The 22038-nt window shown below is 47.4% G+C and overlaps 5 protein-coding genes across 5 annotated transcripts; 3 read left to right on the forward strand and 2 right to left on the reverse strand.

The window, feature by feature from the left end:
* Nucleotides 1–277: 277 nt before the first annotated feature.
* On the reverse strand, nucleotides 278–1725 carry F5J12DRAFT_869258 (ras-domain-containing protein). The gene is made up of 5 exons (XM_051747099.1): nucleotides 1483–1725; nucleotides 1275–1322; nucleotides 1049–1121; nucleotides 830–945; nucleotides 278–694 (listed from the first exon to the last, which is right to left on the reverse strand). The coding sequence occupies exons 1-5, from the start codon at nucleotides 1651–1653 to the stop codon at nucleotides 416–418; spliced, it is 687 nt and encodes a 228-aa protein (XP_051594375.1). The 5' UTR covers nucleotides 1654–1725; the 3' UTR covers nucleotides 278–415.
* Nucleotides 1726–2345: 620 nt separating this feature from the next.
* Nucleotides 2346–3362, forward strand: F5J12DRAFT_898901 (P-loop containing nucleoside triphosphate hydrolase protein; the record flags this gene model as incomplete). The annotated part of the gene is made up of 5 exons (XM_051748141.1): nucleotides 2346–2486; nucleotides 2628–2675; nucleotides 2762–2834; nucleotides 2898–3013; nucleotides 3108–3362. 5 exons carry the CDS (start codon nucleotides 2346–2348, stop codon nucleotides 3360–3362), a joined length of 633 nt encoding a protein of 210 aa, XP_051594376.1.
* A 1889-nt stretch (nucleotides 3363–5251) lies between these two features.
* On the forward strand, nucleotides 5252–6489 carry F5J12DRAFT_869281 (ras family-domain-containing protein). The gene is made up of 6 exons (XM_051747100.1): nucleotides 5252–5392; nucleotides 5453–5561; nucleotides 5623–5670; nucleotides 5767–5839; nucleotides 5905–6020; nucleotides 6136–6489. The coding sequence occupies exons 3-6, from the start codon at nucleotides 5632–5634 to the stop codon at nucleotides 6388–6390; spliced, it is 483 nt and encodes a 160-aa protein (XP_051594377.1). The 5' UTR covers nucleotides 5252–5392; nucleotides 5453–5561; nucleotides 5623–5631; the 3' UTR covers nucleotides 6391–6489.
* Nucleotides 6490–7416, reverse strand: F5J12DRAFT_869282 (uncharacterized protein). The gene has a single exon (XM_051747101.1). The coding sequence runs from the start codon at nucleotides 7347–7349 to the stop codon at nucleotides 6855–6857; it is 495 nt and encodes a 164-aa protein (XP_051594378.1). The 5' UTR covers nucleotides 7350–7416; the 3' UTR covers nucleotides 6490–6854.
* Nucleotides 7417–19720: 12304 nt separating this feature from the next.
* On the forward strand, nucleotides 19721–21282 carry F5J12DRAFT_869298 (GTP-binding protein yptV3). The gene is made up of 7 exons (XM_051747102.1): nucleotides 19721–19828; nucleotides 19920–19974; nucleotides 20047–20293; nucleotides 20438–20485; nucleotides 20574–20646; nucleotides 20712–20827; nucleotides 20932–21282. Exons 3-7 carry the CDS (start codon nucleotides 20063–20065, stop codon nucleotides 21175–21177), a joined length of 714 nt encoding a protein of 237 aa, XP_051594379.1. The 5' UTR covers nucleotides 19721–19828; nucleotides 19920–19974; nucleotides 20047–20062; the 3' UTR covers nucleotides 21178–21282.
* The last annotated feature ends 756 nt before the right edge of the window (nucleotides 21283–22038 follow it).

Raw genomic sequence — 22038 nt, forward strand, 5'->3', positions numbered from 1 at the left:
TACCAGTGACTTCAGGTGTGGAAGGAGACAGCAATAGACTGTACCCTTAGAATTTGACCATGAGCATGTCTCTCATGTGCACTCCTCTCCTTGACCATGTTGCCAATGCTTTGTATCTTCTTATCTCAAGGTTGCAACACACCAATCCTCTTATCTCGGGAGCCATACTCGGTGCAGCTATTGCACCATTCTTGGCAGAAATGTCAGCACCCTGAGTCCAGATCATCAGAATATGTACTGCCCCAAACCTTGAGCAATGAATAGACGTGCAGCTATTGTATATTCCATGCAAAATTACCTAGCTCATGCATTCAAATCCAGGAGTAACTTGTGAGGGTCGACGGGGTATTCCAAAATTGCCTCCAATATTAGTAGCCCCATCCCACTCTCTCAGAATGCTCTTCTCCAACTGCAACTAACACGCACACCCAACCCCCCCATCGTCTTCTTGTGCCGACCGCCCATTCAAATCTATCGTCCCCGGCATCCCATCTTCCCCATCTCTACGTTTCCCACCCCCAGACTCAGGTGTCACAGGTGCCCACAACTCTGGTGTCTCGAGTATCCGTTTCACAAGATCCTCGAAAACCTCGCGTACACCAACAGAAGTTTTGGCGCTTGCTTCTAGGAAGAGACATTCTTTCCGAGTAGCGAACGCCTGCCCTTCAGAGGTAGATACCTGGCGGGAGTGTTCCTGTTGGTCGGGTTATGTTAGATATGCTCGTCCGTACCACCGTATGCATGTAAGGTGCAAAGATAACGTGGAACACGACTAATGAGAGCGAAACGAAGGAAATGGAAATGGCGGGAGAAAGAAATGAAGAATGACCTTGTCTAGTTTATTGCCAACGATGATCTTCGGCACCAATGACGAGACATACGTATCGATCTCCGTGAACCATTTGGGCAACGCATCATACGTTTCTCTATTCGCGACGTCGTATACTGCCCGTGGATTGGACCGAGAAATTCAACAGCGAAAACCAGATGACGGGAGACGGGAGACACGTGAATAAGTCAAGACGAGAAGAAGGGGGTACCGACGTACCAACTATGATGCCCTGAGCACCCCTATAATAGGACGACGTAATCGTCCGAAAACGTTCTTGTCCTGCTGTGTCCTGTGGCACATCATGCGCCACGTTACATATGGGCGGGAAGATCAATGTGGTGTACGCCGTAAAGACGAGCGCATGATGAAGCACACAGCCCAAGTTCAACGAAGGAAACGCCCCGTCAGTCAACGGGCAAGCCAGAAAGAAAGATAAACTGACCCATATACTGAGTTTGACCTTTCGGCCATTCACTTCCATCTTGTGAACCTACGTGAGGAAAAGAGTCGTTAGCGCGAAGCCGTCGCACATATGAATCTCGTCGCCCGTGTGCAGCTGGGGCGCTAAACAACTTGTCGGATACGCTGGGACTCTCGAGGGAGTCTCCAGTATCACTACCTACAAAATAACCCTACAAAACAAGACCCACCCTGAAATCCACTCCGATAGTTGCAGTCGCCTCGTCCTCGGGTATCCACTGCTCGTCTGAGAATCGCAACAGAAGACTACTCTTGCCCACAGATGCATTGCCAATCAGGAGGAGCTTGACGTTGACGGGTGATGATGAGGCGACTGGTGTCGTCGTTACTGGGGCCGTCATCTGTGGGTATGACGACTCGTGGTAGGGGAGGGAAGGGAAGGAGTGCGAGTATGGGGTGTGGCTGCCTCGCTGAATACGTCAAATCAAAAGACACCGCAACAATCTAATAAATTTGCTACGACGACACGATGACACTACCAGACAACAACAGTACACTGACAACTTTTCACCACAAAAAAACTCAGGGCCTATGTATCTTTTGACAACTCAACCTGGCATAGCCAGCAACGCCGTTGTGGTTCATGGATTGAGCACTGAACATCTGTACATATGATTTGTGTTACAGGGTCCGTGCCAGCTGAGATTGGATGCGTCTGGAATGCACTAATACATACTACACAGGTGCATAGCACAACGTCTCATTCCAGTGGGTCTATTCGGGGAACACTACAATGAGTCGGTTCAATGACTGATCGAGATCATTGAAGGCGAACTTTCATCGCAGTCAGATCTCAGAACTGGATATTACATACAACTTGCGTATGTGCCAGTACATATCATGAATCGATCGTGGATGTGGGGGGCGTGTTGGATTGGAGTACTCTACACGTTTTCTACGCACCAACCATATGATGGATGCGAGGCTGTGGGGCCTGCCTCATCTGGCGAACTTCGATGTCCTTATCATGCCATCTGTTCTATCCATTCCACAGACAAAGCGTCCCTTCGGTTCCATTGCAAAAAATTCTACCATGGCACAGTCGTGTCCTCCACAATTCAAGATGGTCCTTATCGGCAGCTCGTCCATCGGCAAGACATGTCTCCTTCACCGCTTCCTTGACATGGACTGGTCAGTTGACGGCGTTGCTGCGAACTACGGTGTGGACTTCCGTGTGAGTGTCCCTCTCACGCATGAAAGACATGGGACTTGTGGTATATGTAGCATACCCCGCACGTCTCGTGTGTTTCATTGGGTGGCCAGCGGCCACACTGACCAGGAGAATAAAGCGGACTGATCCTCCTGTTTGACGTAGGCTCAGAACATGGAAGTTGATGGACGCAAGGTGAAGCTTTGCATATGGGTGAGCATTGTTCCTCGTCATTCTCAACGTGGTTGAGTGAGACGCTCTTCGCTCCTTCATACTGTTTATCGTTCCCTATGTAACAGGACACAGCGGGAATGGAAAAGTTCCGAGCAATCTTGCCGGCATTCTATAGGGGTGCACAGGGTGTTATACTCGGTACGGTCGATGCGACATGTCCCCAGTGTTACACCCTGATCATTCCGATTCGAAATGGGCTAGTGTACAGCATTTCTGACAGAACATTGTTCGATGCATTGCCAGGTTGGCTTGCCGACACCAATCGCCACGCTCCATCTACGACACCCAAGATAATCGTTGGGAACAAGTTAGACCAGGTGTGTCTCGAGCGTCATTTCTCATTCCACCACCTTTCGCCACGACCCCCTCAGTTTGGCTGCGCATCTTTGACATTTAACTTTTCCAAACTAGGAGGTTGACCGGAAGGTCCCTACGTCTGATGGGGAATCATATGCCGCCCAAATCGGTGCCCTCTTTCGTGAAGCAAGCGCCAAGACTTCTATGAATGTGACCGAGGTCTTTGAGGATCTCGTCAAAAAGATGCGCGAGGCCGACGATCTCATGAAGTCCATGGTCATTTATAGAACGTGGCCCCAGGATGAAATCATCAAGCTGGTTGCAACAGACCAACCCAAACGTAACTGGTGGGATAAATGCAAGTGTTAGCAAGTATGTATGTTTGTAGTTCTTAGTTGCCGGTAGATATAGGATCTTGTCAAACAAGAATCTACCATATGAAATCCCCAGTGTATCAATTTTTCATCTAGCTTCGCCAGGTACGAGGCCGTTCGTGGCTTGTAAACTGTGATGGCCGATGGCATGGATAACTGACAGGTTTTAAGTGATGTCAGGCTTCCTCGCTGGCATCAGGCCACAGTAAGTAACTCGGATGGGCCCCTACAGTCATTGTTGCGACACGTACCCAGAACCAACATACAAAAAGCTTGGCGTGATTCATTTGTGTGGTTAGAGGGGGACAGCATCCATTGATGTAATGTGTGACATGTTGTCGCGGTGCTCGCGAACCTGCCGTTCCGGTATGTACGGCCTCATCAGCGGCCTGGCCTAATAACAGGTGAGAGGGATCCCGAGTGCTGTGCACAATCAACACAGGAATTGATTTGCGGACGCTCCATGGCACACACATACGTAAACCCTCATCCCATCGTGTTGAGACACCGTCAGCAAATGTAATAATCTATTGTCATTCACAGAAGGAAGCGAGTTCCTGGCCAACACATAGCAGCTTCGACCACAGCTCCCAAGCATACCCGCATCAATTCATCGATGTTGATCCGTGAGATACTCGGAAAGGGACAGAATCAACGACAGGAACCGCGTGAACAAGCCAAGACGGGAAGAAAAGGGGGTCCGGGTGCCGACAAACCGAGTATGACACTCTGAGTGCCCCTACAATAGAACGACGAAACCGTCCGAAAACGTTCTTGTCCTGCTGCATTATGTATCATGCCATGTGGGAAGATACGCGTTGTATATTGTAGGAGACATACATGGTGAGGCGTGGAGCCCAACGAAGGAAACGCACGTCAGCCAACAGAGAAGACGGAAAGAAAGGGAGACTAACCTCCAAACACAACCGACTACCCGTAACTCGCCACTTAGTACATTGCACGTGAAACAAGACGCCCACCAAAGTAACATGGACCTCAACCAGGACTAGTTTACGGAATCCCACACACCCCTGGCGGGAAGTGCGTAAGAGCACTTTTCCTCGGACTGGGTGGCCCCCAGTATAGTGATTATGTAGGACTAGGCGTGGCAGTTGCTACATGATACAATCGCTCGTCCAAAGAAAAGACTCACCCTGAAATCATGGTCGCAGTCGCCTCGTCTTCGGGTGCCAGTATCCACTGCTCGCCTGAGAATCGCGGTAGAAGATTACTCCTGCTCGTCAGGAGGAGCTTGACGTGGACACGTAATGTTGGGACGAGTGGGGTCGTGGTTACTGGGGCCATCTGGGGGTATGAGGGCTTATGTGGTAAGGAAGGGAAGGAGTGTCAGGAGTGTGGCTGCTTCGCTGAGCACGAAGACAATCTACTGACTTTGATACGATGACAAGATGACACTTGGACTGCATCAAACATCAAAGGTACACTGACAACTCTTCACCGCGGAGACTTCAGAGAAGTAAACCAGCCAGCCCAGATCATCCATAACCTCGACCCAAACCTGGCGTACACCGTTAGTACACGGGCACATAGTATAACGTCTCACTCCAGTTGGTCTTTTCGCATTCTGTGAACGCTGCACAGTGAGCCAGTTCAATGACAAGCTAATCGTTGAAGGCGAACAGTCGTCGCAAGTACCACTATAACGGTAGACTGACCATTACAGATATCAAAAACCGGATCACTTACGTCACCGTACACGAAGTGCGGGCGGAACGACTGGATGGATTGACTGGGTATCACAGAATCCCCTAATCTAGCCGTGCAAGACAATTTCCTCTTCTCGCCAGGTGTGTACCAGTACATATCATGAGTCGATCATGTATGCGGAGGGCACGTTGGATTTGAACCTGCACACGTTTTCTACATACGAACCATATGGAGATAGCGAGGCGTGGGCTTTCCTTCCATTCTACAGCCCAAGCATCCCTTCACTTCCAGTGCAACCAACTCTGCCATGGCACAGTCGCGACCTCTGGAATTGAAGATAATCCTCATTGGTGATATGTCCGTTGGCAAGACCTGTCTCTATAAGCGCTTCCTTGATAAACAATGGTCAATCGACAGCGTTTCTGCGACCTACGGCGTGGACCTCCATGTGAGTTCCCTCTCACGCACGAAACACAGAAGACATGTGTAGTATGTCCCATACACGCACATCTTGTGTGTTCCATTGGTCAGCCAGTGGCCACATTGACAAGGAGACTAAAGTGAGCTGATCCTCACATCTGACATAGTTTCAAAACATGGAAGTTGATGGGCGGCAGGTGAAACTCGGTATATGGGTGAGCATTCTTCCCCGATCTTTTGAACTACCGAAACATGTTTGACTGAGAGGCTTGGCCCCTTCACCGTATCTTTTGTCGTTCCCTATGCAACAGGACACAGCAGGAATGGAACGATTCAGGGTGATCACGGCACCATTCTACAGAAGGGCACATGGTGTTGTACTCGGTGCGGTCTATTCGATGTGTCCCAAACCTTACACCCTGACCAGCCCGATTCAAAATTGACTAAAGTGTACGACATCACGGATAGAGCATCGTTCGATGCGTTGCCGGGTTGGCTTACCGAACTCGATGACCACGTTCCATCCACGATACCCAAGATGATTGTGGGGAACAAGTTAGACCAGGTGCGCCTCCGGCTTTTCCTATTCCTCCCCCAACCTCCTTCTTCCGCTACTATTCCTCAGTTTAGCCATCGTGATGAAACTATGTATTATTGACACATAGCTTTTCCACACCCAGGAATATTCCCGAAAAGTATCTACCTCTGACGGGGAATCATTTGCCGCTCAAAACGGTGCCCTCTTTCGTGAAGCAAGCGCTAAGACTTCTGTAAATGTGACCGAAATCTTTGAGGATCTCGTCAAAAAGATACTCGAGGCCGACGATCGCACGAAATCTGTGGACGTTTTTAGAACGTGGCCCCAGGATGGCATACTCAAGCTGCTTGCAAAAGACCGTCCCAAACATAACTGGCGGGATAAATGCAAGTGTTAGGACGTATGTATCTATGTATCTATGTAGTTTTTAGTGGCTGGCAGACATAGGATCTTGTCAAACAAGAATCCACGATATGAAATCCCTAGTGTACCAACATCTCATCTAGTTTCACCGGTTACGAGGCCGTTCGTAACTTGTAGTTCCTGTTGTGATGGCTGATGGCAGGTGTCTACCTCTGAGGGCGAACCGTTTGCCGCTCGAAACGGTGGCCTCCTTCGTGAAGCAGGCACCATGACTTCAGTAGGTGTGACCGAATTTGGAGGATCTCGTCAAGAAGATACTCGAGGCTGTAGACCGCACGAAATCCGTGAACATTTCTAGAACTGGGCCCTAGAATAAAATAATCAAGCTGTTTGCAAAGGACAAGCCCATACGTGAGCAGCGGGATAAATGCAAGTGTTAGGGGTGCACATAGTTTTTAGTGGCCGACTGTTATAGGATCTTGTCACACAAGTCGCGGATTACGAGCCCATTCGTAGCATGTGGTTTCGTTCTGTGATGGCTGATGCCATAGGGGTACCTGAAACATTCAAGTGACGGCTAACTTCCTCACTTGCACTGAGCCACAATAAGTAGCATTGATGGGCCCCGCCCACAATCATGCTGTGGTGCTCGTGAACTTCTCTACGATGAAGTCCCTTTTTGTGCGGTTGCTTCACTTTGCAATAGTAAGGTTGCCAGCTTGCACAAGTATGAACAGGTGTTGTTAACGGTGAGAGGGAGTGATATAACCTGCGGTAGTCATCTAGAAAGTCAGCTGCGCACGGATCATGAAGCAGCCAGTTGAACTTCTTCCGTGACACGTAAGCAGTCAACATTGACGACGTGGAGGTCAACGATAGCCATGATGTTGGAATATAGGGATGCACGACGATTGTCGGGAACGGTTCTTCCTTTAGTTTGCCTAGGCCTGTGTGGAAACAGGAGAAAAGAACCAACATGCGAAAGTACATCATGATTCAGTTGTGTGGTCAGACATCAGTAAGAGCTAGTTCGGAAACCTTGGGTAAGTTGCAATTAGTTCCTTCAATGCTTGTACATGTTTTTCCACTGGGGCAGTTCACATAGTGAGTTTGAATTGAGTTTGAAACATTTCCTCCTGTATGCGAGATGGATGACATCAATATTGGTGGTGATCATGAGGAGATTCACTGCCAACACTTGCTGCGCCATATTGCTCTTGTTGTCAATATCATCCTCTGCATGATTGGTCATACTGAAGTGCAATCTATGCCAATCCAAAGGATTCTGGAGCCTTACCACATGTCAGCACTAACCAGTGAGGAATGGCTTATTGAGCTCCTTGCAGGTCATCCAGAACAAATCTGATGCAAACTTGGTGTTCATGCTGATGTCTTTGCATGACTTGTGGAGGAGCTTTGCCAGATTGGTCATGGCAACTCTTGATTCATTTTGCTTGAAGAACAACTAGCTATTTTCCTCTATATGAGTGTGATGGGTCTGACTATCAGGCACATCGGTGAACATTTTCAACAGTCAAGTGAGACCATATCTTGGTATGTCATCACCCTTAGTTTCCTGATACTTTTCTAACCTCCTTGATCAGGTACTTTTGCAAGGTACTCTTCATCCTATTGTTGTCACCCTTCTATTCCACATATGTCAAGATGCCTAGTGCTGATGATATTCAGCCAAAGATTAGGGGAGATAAAAGATTTTGGCTGTATTTCAAGGATGCAATTGGTGCATTGGATGGGAGCTATATCCATGCCACTCTGGCATCAGAGGACTGGGTGGTGTACCGAAACCACAAAGGCTCCATATCACAGAACTGCTTGTTTGCTTGTGATTTCCAGCTGATGTTTACATACTCATTGACTGGTTGGGAGGGTTTGGCTACTGATGCATGTGTATACCAGGATGCATGTATGAAAGGGCTTGACATCCCAACAGGAAAGTTTCTCCTTGCAGATGCTGGATTCCCCCTGCACCCAGAAATTCTAGTCCCATACTGGGTGACTTGCTACCACCTTGCAGAGTGGCACCAAGCACATTTAAGGTAATTTTCTTTGAATTATCCATCTTATTGTCCTGCTGAACTGACAAGACCCAGGAACAAAGAAGAGTTGTTCAACCTCCAGCACTCATCTGCACACAATGTCATTGAGTGAATATTTGGTGTCCTCAAGTGTTGTTTTTGCATCTTACTACTAAGCCCTGAGTACAACATCAACATCCAAGGCCAAATCCCCTCAGCACTCTGTGCACTGCACAACTTCATCCATACTCATGATGCCAAAGAAGGTCCAATGCCAGGACAGGATATCCACATAGATGAGCAAGGTGCAGAAGGGCCTGGGGGATCGGTGGATGAGGGCAGAGCCAATGAAGATAATCCCAATGTAGGTCAGCTCAAAGTGGCACACACTGTCCATGACCAGATCACTCAACATATGTGGGATGATTATCAGGAAATCATTCAATTGCAGGATCTTGGGCAATTGCCCTCAGGTAGTGACAACTATAGCTCTGATGACTCCACTAACACTGGTAGCAGTATGAGCAATGTATCAATGTTGTAGATGCATAGTTCATTTGTTCCCATTCCATGCAATATACATACACTTTTGGATCTCTCATGTGTGACCTATAATATTTTTTACTGTGTACTGGTCTGAGAACTACCAACCCCAAGTTTCATCTTATACTCCAGTTCAGCAAGTGCCAAATGATCTTCCTTCTTTGCTGTCCTCAAGTATACATCAGCAAAGCCAAGATTCTGCATGATCAACAATCGGATGAATGCTTTGATGGGACTGGGGAAATCTTGGTCTTGATTGTCCAGTAAATGAATCACTTGTGCCCTCATTGTCAATGCTTTATTGATGGCAGATGTCATTGATGTGTTGATTGATGAAGTGAGGAAGTTGATTGAGCCTTGTAGGTCTACTGCAATAGGGTTTGATATCGCAAGTGAAGGCAGAGGTGGAGGATTGCGAGAATGATGGGAATGGGAGCTTTTTGCATAGTCTAAAGCAGCAGAGAGGTTGGCACATTTGTTGGAGGCAGGAGCAGTAGCAGAAATGTCACTTGCATTGGCATATGGGAAAATGGACATGGTAGTTGAAACCTTGTCATCACCAAGCATGTCAGTGTGAGACTGCTTCTTGTTATGCCTGAGCACAGTGACTTCTTCAAATGAAATAGGCATGAAGCATGCAAGGGGGAGTCTGCAGGCCAAACGTGTCATAACCCCTATGGCTCAGTTATCTCTGAGGTCCAGCAGAGGTTCACTCCTTCTGGTGAGTTCTTCTGAGATCGCATGGAGGAGGGAACAAGGACAAAAGAGAAGGAAGTTAGCTGAGTTGCAAGCTATTGAAAAACTGAGGATACAGAGTAAAGTATGTGGGTTTATATACCCCTAAGTATGAGTACCATATCAGTTGTGATGAGATGCATATCTGCAGTAATCAACAAAACAATCAGACAAATAGATAAGTCAAAGGGAGTCATATGGTGTCATATGATGGGGGTGGACAAGGGAACAAAGGCTATACTGGCTGTGCAATCAATGTACAGCAAGGAGCCAGACACTGGAGCTATAGTACAACATATGAGCAATATAAATGAGTCAGAGATGAGTCAATGGAACAAGAAGTAGACATGTCATCCATCAGAGAGGGCAGTGGAATACTGGATCAAGCAGGAGGCACGGTCTCGACAGGTATTGGAAATACCTTGACAGCAGGAGATCTGAAGGAGCCTTGCAGCATATGAACCCCTAGGATGGTGACAATTATGAGAGACATGATGAGGCACGTGACACACATGACCATGGTGAGTCAAAAAAGGAAAGACCCCTGACATGGGCATAACATCACCCCCCCTCTAAGGTCCTCAGACCCTTGAGGATGAGCCAGATGTGTTAGCAGGGTGGGAGGAAAGGGGTTGGTGAGTAGTATAGACATGGGAACAAGTGCATGAAGAGATGGGCGACTGTGGCAATGGAGACAGTGGTTCCTTGAGGGCTGGAGTAAAGTGGGAGCCATGTCCATTGCAGCAAGACCAATGTCCCAAGTAATGACACTGGAAACATGCATGTTGATAAAGGATGTGGTTGGCAGGGACCAGGGACTGCCCTCTGAGGTAAAAGTGAAGCTGGTCAAGAGGCATGGGGATGAAGGGAGCCACAGGGAGAGGGTCAGCAGCATGGACAGCATTGTGATAGTTCTTATGGATACCAGCTCATGATGCGTCCTGCAGCAAGACCTCCCAAGTGGAGTTGTAAGTCCCAGTACTGAGGTGGGCACCAACCTCTTTATACAAATCACTGGAGTTGACCCATCCTAACTCAAGAGCCCTCCAGTCATCAACCTTCTTTTGTTCCACCTTCTTCTCTTCTTCCTCCTCATGGGAAACCAATGGTTCCTCTTGTTTTGGGAAAATCCAATCAAGAAGACAAGAAGCAGGCAGGGTGAGAAACTCACTGATCTGTTGTTGGAGAAGGTGGTGATAGGCACCACTGGTTATGGCTTCCAGAAGCCCTGACAAGCTCCGCTCTAACATATTAATCATTATTACCTCTGACAGGGGTGCAGTTCCAGTCAACTTTCAGGTGCATATCTTTGAGATGGCAGCATTGATCATGTCTGTTGCTCTGTAGATTTCAGACAGCAACCAAAAATATTTTACCTGTTCTGGTGAGCACCCATCAATGTTGTCCCCATCGTGGAAGACATCAAGTGCCCTAACAATGTCCAGGTAATCACTTGCTGCAATTGGTAATCACTGCTTGTCATCCTGGGCAAGGGCTGCTGAGGTGGGGAGATCAAGGGCAGTGTGTTGAGCCACATTGGAGTAGGTAGTGAAGGTGGTGTGAATGTTGGCAGGTTTGGGAGCATTTGAGGGACTGGCCATGGCTGTTCAGTTATCAGGGTCATCATCAACCCACACTGTACCTTTTCCCTGTCCCTGTCAGTTACTGTCCCCACTGACAGGGACTCTGGCCTTGGGGATGGGGACCCTCTTGACTGAGAAACCCACATGTGGACACAGTTGGAGAGGGCAGGCAAGAGGGGGTGATGTCGCACACAGCTGTGAGACTGGGGACAAGGGGTAGGAGTCAGAAAAGCTGGTGGTGGTCATTGGAGGTGAGGCTGGGGCATAGACAGTGATGGGGGGTATGAGGAGGTCATCTCTGTCAGCAGCGGGGTCATAAAGGGATTCTGCAAGGGGGAGGTCATTTTCCATGTTGACTGAGTGAGGGGAGTCCATTTAATTTTGAAGGTGACAAGTGAGTTTGTACTGAGAGAGGGCTTCTGAAGCATGGTCCTTTATATGTTCTTCAGGTTCCCAAGTATTTGACAAATGAGGGAACCCTTTCCACTTGACCAAATATCTTTGTTTACCTCTGTGCCCATCAACTTTGTGATTGATTATTGACTTGACCTCCCATTCAATTTCATCATCAACCAGTTCCAGTAGTGGTGCTGCACCTGCAGCACCATAAGTATCATTTTCAGCAAAGGGGAAGATCTGAGAGGCATGGAACACAGGGTGAACCTTCCAGGTTGGCAGAAGTTCCAATTGGAATGCCACTGGAGAGACAGCCTGAGTCACCTTGAAGGGCCCGAGACATTGGGGTGCAATCTTGTTGCACTGGTCCTTGATGCAAAGATGCCCAGTATCCAGGAGGACCTGATCTCCTACCTTGGGTGGCACATAAGACCCTTTTGAGTGCAAACACATCAGATCCTGTGCTTTCTTGTGTGCAAGAATGGTGACATCGCAGTTTGAGGCCAGGCTTTCTAACCTTTTGTCAACTGAGGGGACTGCAGTAAGCCAAACCTCAGGATAGGGGGATGGGTCATAGCCCAACAGGAGTGAAAATGGAGTCATTCGATGAACAGAATGGATCTGGGAGTTGTGGGCAAACTCTGTGGACAGGAGTTTGGCTGCCCACAAGTTTGGCACTTTGGTGCAGTACAGCTGAAGATATCCCTCCACTTCTTGGTTAACTCATCTGCTTTCTCCATTAGTTTGCAGGTGGTAACCTGTTGAAAGTTTAGGAGTTACCCCTATAGCCTTGTAAAGTTCCTTTGTAAAGGACGAAGTGAACTGTGGTCCTCAATCCAAGATCACCAATTCAGGAACACTGAAATGGGAATAAATGAACTGATGGAAGAGTTGGGCAACCCTGACAGAATCAATTGTTTTATGACACAGAACAAACAGGGCGGCCTTGGACAGCCCCTGATCAACAACTGTGAGAATAGAGTCATACTTTTGTTCTCCCAATACTGGGAGATCCATGATGAGATCCATAGAGATTTGTTGGAATGGAAACATGGTCTTGGGCATGTCATGTGGGACAATGGGTGGTGTCAGCAGGTGAGTCACGACCTTGGTGGTCTGACACATTGGACAACCTGCCACATATGCTCATATATCCTTTCCCATACCTTCCCACCAGACTTCCTTTCGCATCTTTGCAAATATCACCTTCTGTCCAGGGTGTCCTGCTGACTCATGATCATGATATGAGCACATACAGTGGCAACAATCTTTGGGGGGAATGTACAGACACATAGTTCTGAACCATTTTGTTCCATCTTTTGTGATCATGACATTATCCTTGGGTTCCAGGCCTGTTGAGTCCTTTGGTGTATCATTCTTGATGTGCTTGTACAAGTCCACAGATATAGTGTAAACTCCCCACACTCCTTTTACAGGTTTCCTCAAAGGGTGAGCATCAGGCAGCCTATTCTCCTTTGATTTTTCCTCAAGTGGGCAAGAATATGGCTTTGAGTTGGATTTGGAGCGCTCTATCTGGGCAGGTAGGCATCCAATGCAAGTGAGATGGTTGATTTTTAGTTGTTTTTGTATTTTCATAATTGAAAACGAGGGTGAAACAAGGCAAATTTGGGAACCCACCCCCTCTGAAAGCCAAAGGTCTGGGGGAAGGACTGTGGCCACTGGGGCAGGCTCCTCCAGGGTGCCTTTTCGAGAAAGAGTGTTGGCCAGGACCTGTAGGCGACCAGCCTACCAGGAGAACTGGATAGGGTAGGACTGGATAGTAGCAGCCCAACAGGCTTGATGAGGGGTGAGCTGTTGCAGCTCACAATAGTACTCCAAGTTCTTGTGGTCAGTAAAGACCACAGTCAGCTTGATGGGGGAAAGAAAATAGGGGCGGAAGGCCTTGAGTGCACAGATGACAGCGAGCATCTCATGGTCATAGACCTGATAGCATTGTTCAGCACCTACCATGGACTGCGAGAGGTAGGAGCATGGATGCCACTCATTGTCAGCTCCTTTTTGGGCAAGTACCACACCAGTTCCAAGTTTCAAAGCATCTGTAAAGAGCACGAAGGGCTTCAAGAAGTCCAGGATAGTGAGGACTGGAGAGGAGCATAACAAAGACTTTAACCTTTCAAATGTGGCATTGTGTTCCAGAGTCCACTGGTAAGAAACCCCTTTCTTTGTAAGGTCATGGAGGGGTCTGGCAATGCTTGAGAAGGAAGGGATGAACTTTTGGTAGAAGTTACAGAATCTGAGGAATCTGCAAAGCCTGGTAAGATTGTCAGGGGCTTCCCAGGTACTGATGGCGTCAATCTTTGTCAGCAAAGTCTCCATACACCCCTTTCCAATAATCATTCCAAGGAATTCTATTTCTTCAGCCTCAAAGACACACTTGCTGATCTTGAGACATAAACCTTCCTTGTTGCAGATCTTCAAAAACTTGCAAACATGGGTTCAGAGTTCTTCCTTGGTGTTGGCATGGATCACAACATCATCCATGTAACCTACCTGTTTTCCATGTTGAGATTCAAAGGTTTTATCCATATACTGCTGGAAAGAGGGAGGTGAGTTGCATTGTCCAAAGAACATTACTATGGGCTTGAACAGCCCTCTTGGCATGATAAATGCTCCTCTCCACTCATCTCCTTCTTTTACTCAGAGGTTGGTAAAACCCCAGCAAATGTCAAACTTGGCATAGTACTTGGATTCAACCAGCTCATCAAAGAGAGCCTGAGCATTTGGCAGTGGGTGTGCATCTGGGATGGTGAATGAATTTAGGTAGCGGTAGTCTTGAATTAACTGCTTCTTTCCACCCTTCTTTGCAATGAAGAACACTGGCACTGCTTGAGGAGAGGTTGACAGTTGAATCTTCTTGCATTTTAAGTTTTTGTCCAAGAACTCATCTAAAACTTTAAGTTCATCAGGGGACATAGGGTATACCATGGCTTTCTTTGGCTTGAAGTCTTCATGGAGTCTAATCTTGTGATCTAATCCTGCCCAATGAGCCAGGAGTGGTATGTCATTTTCTGCAAACACCTTGGCAAACTCCCTGTAAGTTTCCAGAAGCTTAACTTCCCTTTTGTTCACAGCCAAGGCAGCCTCGAGTTCTGTGGACAAAGTAGTTTTATTAATTTTTACCTCAGAGGTTTCACCTGAGCCCTGTTTTACCACTTCCAGGGACAGACCAGAAGGTTCCTTTGTACTGTCTGTGCCAACCGGCACTACCTGTTTGACAAAATAGTCAGATTCTTCAGGATATACATACCCATTGTCCCAGCATGTAATTTTGCTGGTTTCCCAGTTCATTCTTGGTTTGAACTCCTTGAGGAATGGCATCCCAAGAAGGACATGTTCTTTTCCAATGAGAGGGCCCACATAACACTTGACCCAAATAATGTGCTCCTTGATCTCCATCTTCAGGGTCACCTTATGAGTAATCCACTCTTCATCCTTTCCAGTGAACAAGGTCATCTTGAACTTCTTTTCCACCCAATAAGTCAGGATCCTAAGTTTCTGGACCATCTTCTCTGAGATGAGGGAGACTTCAGCACCTGAGTCAATACAGGCCCATATTCCTGCCTTGTAGTCTGGTAGTATGACTAACCTGAGAGGGGAATGAATTCACATATTCGATTCATCATCTATAGAAGTACATTTAGCAGACAAAATTGAAATGGGACTGACTGATGCAGGAGATTCATTATTCCCCTTTAAAAACCCAACAACTTCCATTCCTCCACATTTGCTTCATGATCTCCAACATAGGCAGTCTTTGTGCCATCCTCCAAGAGGATGATGCAGACATTGGACAGTTGAGTTTTGACCTTGACTTTACAGTCACACTTGATGTGACCTTCGGCTCCACAATTGAAGCACTTAATTTCTGAACTGGAACATCTGATGTTCCATTTACATTTGTCAACCTCCATCACATCAGGATCTTGGGAACCTCCATGGTAATGAATGAATTTGCATTCATACCAAGATTCCTTCCCTTCTAGGATATGCTTCATTGCAATTGCAGTTCAGGCTTCTCCCACACACTGTATCCACTCAATAACCATGGAAGGGGCACGTCCAGAATTAAGAACCCAGTTGCAGTATTCTTTTTGCAAGCCTTTCCTGAAGAAGATCCCTGCTTCACATGATTCTTCCTTGAGTTGAGCCTTGTTAACAAGCCCCATAAACTTGGCAATGTACACCTCAAGTTCTTGTTTGCCTTGTTGGATGTCCAAGAGACACAAGATAGCAAGGGCAGTCTGATCTCCCAACTCGAAAGTTGCCTTTAGCCTTTCAACGAACCTTTGAAAGGTGTTGGTATAATAGATTGTACCATTGAGCATCTTGTTTTCATTTTGATAGTTCTCAGTGAACAACACAGCAGTGTCCTTGGTCATGTACATGAGTGCAAACAAAATCTTGAGGGACTCTGTGTTGTAAACGTGCTTGTTCAGGTTCAAGCAACCTTCGACCTGCATAATCCAGGTCTGAAGCCCATTGTGGCTTCCATCATATTCTCCAGGATGCCTGACCTTAAACTCCTGACCTCCATTGGGTGAGTGGCTTGAGCCATAGTAATCATCCTCATCAGCTTTGGCTTTCCCCTTACTGCTATCACCAGCAGACAGCTCTGGGGGTACAGCCTTTCTGAAGTTCCTACGATACCATTCTCACAAAGCCAAGTCAGTAGGCATACCTGTTGGGAACAGGTCACTTGCAGTTGCATGCATAGCCTGGCAGAGCTCCTCCACCATTGTGACTCTTTGTTCTTCCAACCTCTGTCTCAGTTCCTCTTCCGAAATGGTCCTTGGGGGCATTTCAGGAACTGAATCTCTGTGACCAATCATCATGGACATTTCTTCTTGATTGTGAGCTTCTTGTTCTTCTTTGAGGACTGATCTGAACAAAGTATTGGACTTCTGATCATCATCTTCTTCTGAACTAAGCATGACTTCCAAATCCCTAAACCAGGATAGATAAGATAACCAGGGATTTGTTGTGGTAACTGAAGGACCAAGTCTTCCTAGCAGGATGGGCAGTAGTGGTGGGTTTCTGCCAAGCCCAAGCAGATTAGGACAAGGAGGGACAGGGGGCTTCAATTTCTGCAGATTAGACACTTTAACAGATAGTGACAACAAAGGCTGAGGGAGGATTTATTTCTCAAAAGAAACCTGTCAGTGTAGAGGGTGTTGTTGGTGTGTGAGTGACTTTACACATAGGGAGACATGAGCACTGACTCTAGGGAGGTGATCTATTAAAGCCTAGTGGCTGCCTGTAGAGCAGTGGGTTTGATTAAGGGTGGAGGGGTGCTTTTTGATCTTGCTGCCAAATAATGAGACAAAGGCAGGTCAGTCTTTATGTGTAGGGAGCCTAGTGTGAGTAGAAGTTGGTTTGTTGAAGTTCAGTAACCAGGGATGAGTAGACTTTCACAAAGAGATCAACGAGTCCTGAAAGCTGTGTGGAGTTTTTTGATTTTGTTATGCCTGAGCATGGTGACTTCTTCAAATGGAATAGGCACGAAGCACACAAGGGGGAGTCTACAGGCTGAATGTGTCATAACCCCTATGGCTCAGTTATCTCTGAGGTCCAGCAGAGGTTCACTCCTTCTGGTGAGTTCTTCTGAGATCACATGGAGGAGGGAACAAGGACAAAAGAGAAGGAAGTTAGCTGAGTTGCAAGCTATTGAAAAACTGAGGATACAGAGTAAAGTACATGGGTTTATATACCCCTAAGTATGAGTGCCATATCAGTCATGACATGTATCCACAGTAATCAACAAAACAATCAGACAAATAGATAAGTCGAAGGGAGTCATACAGTGTCATATGATGGGGGTGGACAAGGGAACAAAGGCTATACCAGCTGTGCAATCAATGCACAGCAAGGAGCCAGACACCAGAGCTATAGTACAACATATGAGCAATATAAACAAGTCAGAGACAAGTCAACAGAACAAGAAGTAGACATGTCATCCATCAGAGAGGGTGGTGGAATACCAGATCAAGTGGGAGGCATGGTCTCAACAGGTATTGGAAATACCTTGACAGTGGGAGATCCAAAGGAGCCTCACAGCATATGAACCCCTAGGATGGCGACAATTATGAGAGACATGATGAGGCATGTGATGCATGTGACCACAGCAAGTCAAAAAAGGAAAGACCCCTGATGCAGGTGTAACACTTCCCACTAGACAGCAAAGCACTGGATGGTGGGATAGAAATGTCAGATGGGTTGATGGTAGATGGCAGATCGTTGAAAAATGGGAAATGGTCGTCATCTGACCCAGGCAGGACTAGGGGAAGTGCTGGCACAGAATCAGCAGGCACTGAAGTGGATATGGGTTCAATGGGTGTGGGAGTGGAGGAGGGTGCAGATTCAGAAGGCACTGAAGTGGAAGTGGTTAGTTGAATGGTTGGCACTCCACCATCTCCATTGTCTAGGCTGTCAGCAGTGGCATTGGAACTATCTGGACTAAAGGCATTGGCCCCACAGGCACCACCATGGGGTATGATATCTGCAATGTAGGGATATAAATCCCATCCACTCGTTTTGAACTGGCGAATGAGGGGGTGACTCTAAGAGTAATTGTCAGTTCATCAAGCCATGGGGTTAAAAAATAAAAATAAAAATACCTCCACAAAATCCTTGAACACCTGCTCAGCATGCTGACCCTGAATATTAGCCCCCTTCTTGTTGTCCCAGTGGGCTCCAGATGGTTGTGCTCAATAGTACTCAATATCATGATATATTTTGAATCTATGACAGAAGATCAGTAAAAATCACAAGCAGTTTACAATGCTGACTTACATAGCCAGTCCACTTGTTTCTCACCACTTGATAGTTCTTAGGAGGTCCATCTGTGCGATAGTTGGCAATATGCAGGGCAGCAGCTTGATATGTAGCCATCTTGAAGTTCCCATTATTGCCTGCCTCATGCCAGTTGTTGTGCAGGAACCTTACAAGAGCAGCAGTTTCTTCATGGTTCCAATGAACTTGTGGAGTGGGAGCACTAGTCTTATTAGGCATCAAGTGAGTTAGTGAATCCAGAGTGTACTAGGATACGAGGGCAACAACAGTGGCAGCCAATACCCAGGCAAGTCTAAGCTGATCCAGATCATTGTAATCCATCACAGGACATGTTTCAAACTCAATTCAAACTCACTATGCAAACTGCCCCAGTGGAAAAACATGTACAAGCATTGAAGGAACTAATTGCAACTTACCCGAGGTTTCTGAACTAGCTCTAAATTCAGCCAAATTACAGCATGCACATTAGACAGTTTTTGAATGCTCGGCAAACACTGGCGAACATTAAGCACTTGAAAACCCAGGTTTTTGAATGCTTAGCTTTACTGATGGAGGAGAGAACAGAATCCACTGGCACAAGGTGCTGCACGTCGCCTCGGTGCTCGCAAACCTACTGTTCTGGTATGTATGGCTGCATCCGTTGCCCGGCCTAATAACAAGTGAGAGAGATGCCAAGTACTGGGCACCGTCAGCCAAAGAATTCCTTTGCAGGCATGAACGGCCCATACCCAAACCTTCGTCCCATCTCACCTCCGCGAATGAAGACATTATCCGCACAGCAGTACTTTTCAACCATACCTTTCAAGCATATTCACCATCCTGTCATCAACGCTGATCCATGAAATCCTCGTTGGAAGGCTGCACATGAAGCTCTCACAGCATGGTGCCGTAACATCAGTCGGTACAAATGGCAGTGACGTTCCCGAGAAGGGATATCTGGTTCAAAGGCATAGTAAGCAAAAACATTTTCTGAACGACTATCGTATCGATGGGCCTTGGCAGCGGAGCACCCAACGAGGTGAAATGACCGGAGTCGTCGCTGCTGGGTATGAGGACTTGTGGTAGGGGAAGGGGTGTAGCAGATGTCAAATGCAAATGAAAGACACCACAATATGAATCTAATAAATTTGCTTACGATGACAAGATGATACTGTACCAGACATTAACGAGTACACTGACAACTCTTCACCGCAGGAACGTCAGGAAAGTAAGCCAGTCAACCCAAATCATCAATTGTGTTTCGACGACGACCCAAACCTAGCATAACCGGCGGCAACACCGCCGTAGTCCGGGTAAGACTGAGCACCGAAGCATCGGTACATACGATGAAGAGATTGGATGGCGTCTGGCGTGCGTCATCAGTACACGGGTGCGTAGTACAACGTCTCCTCCAGACCACCGGGCCTTTTCGCATTCCCTGAACTTCGCCCACTGAGACGGTTCAATGATGACTCCACTAGACTGATCAGATCTCAAAACCGGATCACTTGCACGAAGACTCTCGTTTCTCATCAGGTGAGAGTCGACCATGTATGGGAGGGCACGTTGAATTTTGACCCTGCACGCGTACCAACCATATGGAGAAAGCAAAGCGTGGGCTTCAATGCCTCACCTTGCGAATCGACATCCTACACCCTCTGTACTATCCATTCCACAGACAAGGCATCCCTTCACTTACAGTGAAAACGACTCTACCATGACACAATCGCCTCTGCAATTAAAGATAATCCTCATTGGCGATATGTCCGTTGGCAAGACCTGTCTCTATAAGCGCTTCTTTGACAGACAATGGTCATTCGAAAAGGTTGCTGCGACTTACGGCGTTGACCTCCAAGTGAGTCCCCTCTCGCGCACGAAACACAGAGGACTTCGTGTGGTATGTCCTATACCCCGTACATCTCACGTAATTTGTTGGGTGGCAACAGCCAGTGGCCACATTGGCGAGAATAAAGGGAGTTGATCCTCACATTTGACATAGTTTCAAACCATGGAAGTTGATGGGCGAAAGGTGAAACTCGGCATATGGGTGAGCATTCCTCCCCGTCATTTTCAGCATGTTAGAGTGAGACGCTTCGCCTCTTCATATCATTTTGTCGTGCCCCATTATGTAACAGGACACCGCAGGAATGGAGAAGTTCCGGGTGATCACGGCGCCATTCTACAGGGGTGCGCAGGGTGTTATACTCGGTACGGTCAATGCGACATGTCCCCAGTCTTACATCCTGACGGTGACTTTGTTCGAAATGGACCAGTGTACGACATTACTGACAAAACATCGTTCGATGCGTTGGCAGGTTGGCTTGCTGAAATCGATCAACACGTTCCATCCACCACACCCAAGATGATCGTAGGGAACAAATTAGACCAGGTGTGTCTACCAGCTTTTCATATTCCGCTGCCACGTTCCTTCTTTCGCCACTAGCCCTCGTGATGTAGTTGTGTGTCACTGACACGTAGCTTTTCCGCAAACAGGAACATTCCCGGCAGGTATCTACCTTTGACGGGGAACTGTTTGCCTCCCGTAACGGTGCGCTTTTTCGTGAAGCAAGCGCCAAGACCTCGGCAGGTGTGACCGAAGTCTTTGAGGATCTCGTCAAGCAGATCCTCAACGCTGAAGACCAAACGAAATCGGTGGACATTTTTAGGTGGCCTCAGGCTGAAGTAGTCAAGCTGTATGCACAGGACCCAGCTAGCTGGTGGAATAGCTGCAAATGCTAGGAAGTATGTAGTTATAGTGGCAGACGGTTATAGGGTCTTGTCAAGCAAGAATCGAATACCTATCAGTGTGTCTAGTTTCACGGACTGCGAACTCGTTCATGGCATTCTGTGATGCGACGCTCAGCTTCCTCACTTGCAGTTGGCCACGGTAAGTAGCTCGGATGGCCCCCCCCATATTGCTGTGGTGCTCGTGAACTATTGAACTAGGATAGTAAAGTCGGCTGAGCAAACCATGCAGCAACTATAGTTGGGCTTCTTCCGTGATAAGTAGTTAGCATGGACGATCTGGAAGGCAGCAATGACCATGACGCTGGAATATAGAGCTGCACGATGTTGTTCTGGGAACGGTCCTTCCATTAAAGCATACAGTCACTGTTGCAATACGAATGTAGGTGAGTCGGAAATAGACAGCGCATTCGGAAAACCCGCCCGAGTTGACAGAAAGGGACCAATACACAAGGCGTGGTTCAGTTGTGTGGTGGGAGGGGGACAAGGTGCGTCATGTCGCCATGGTGCTCGCGAACCTACCACTCGGTATGCATGGCTGCATCCGCCGCCTTGCCTAATCACAAGCGAGAGGAATGCCAAGCACTGGGGACCGTCAACCCAAGAATTCCTTTGGAGGCATGAGCGCGCTCCGTGGCACATACCTGAACCGACGTATCGTCTCATCTCCGCGTATAGAGAAATCATATCCGCATAGCAGTTTCAACCGTATCCATCATCCATCCATCAATGTTTATCCGTAAAATCCTCAGTTTACGGTGTTAGAAGGACGCACATGAAGCGGATCAATCGCACGCCCTCGCAGCGCGGTGCCATGGTACCAGCCGGTACATTGAAATGATACATTGAAATCTC

The sequence above is a fragment of the Pisolithus orientalis genome (assembly GCF_024613125.1).
Source record: "Pisolithus orientalis strain OTSU chromosome Unknown F5J12scaffold_101, whole genome shotgun sequence".
In the NCBI taxonomy this organism is placed as follows: domain Eukaryota; kingdom Fungi; phylum Basidiomycota; class Agaricomycetes; order Boletales; family Pisolithaceae; genus Pisolithus; species Pisolithus orientalis.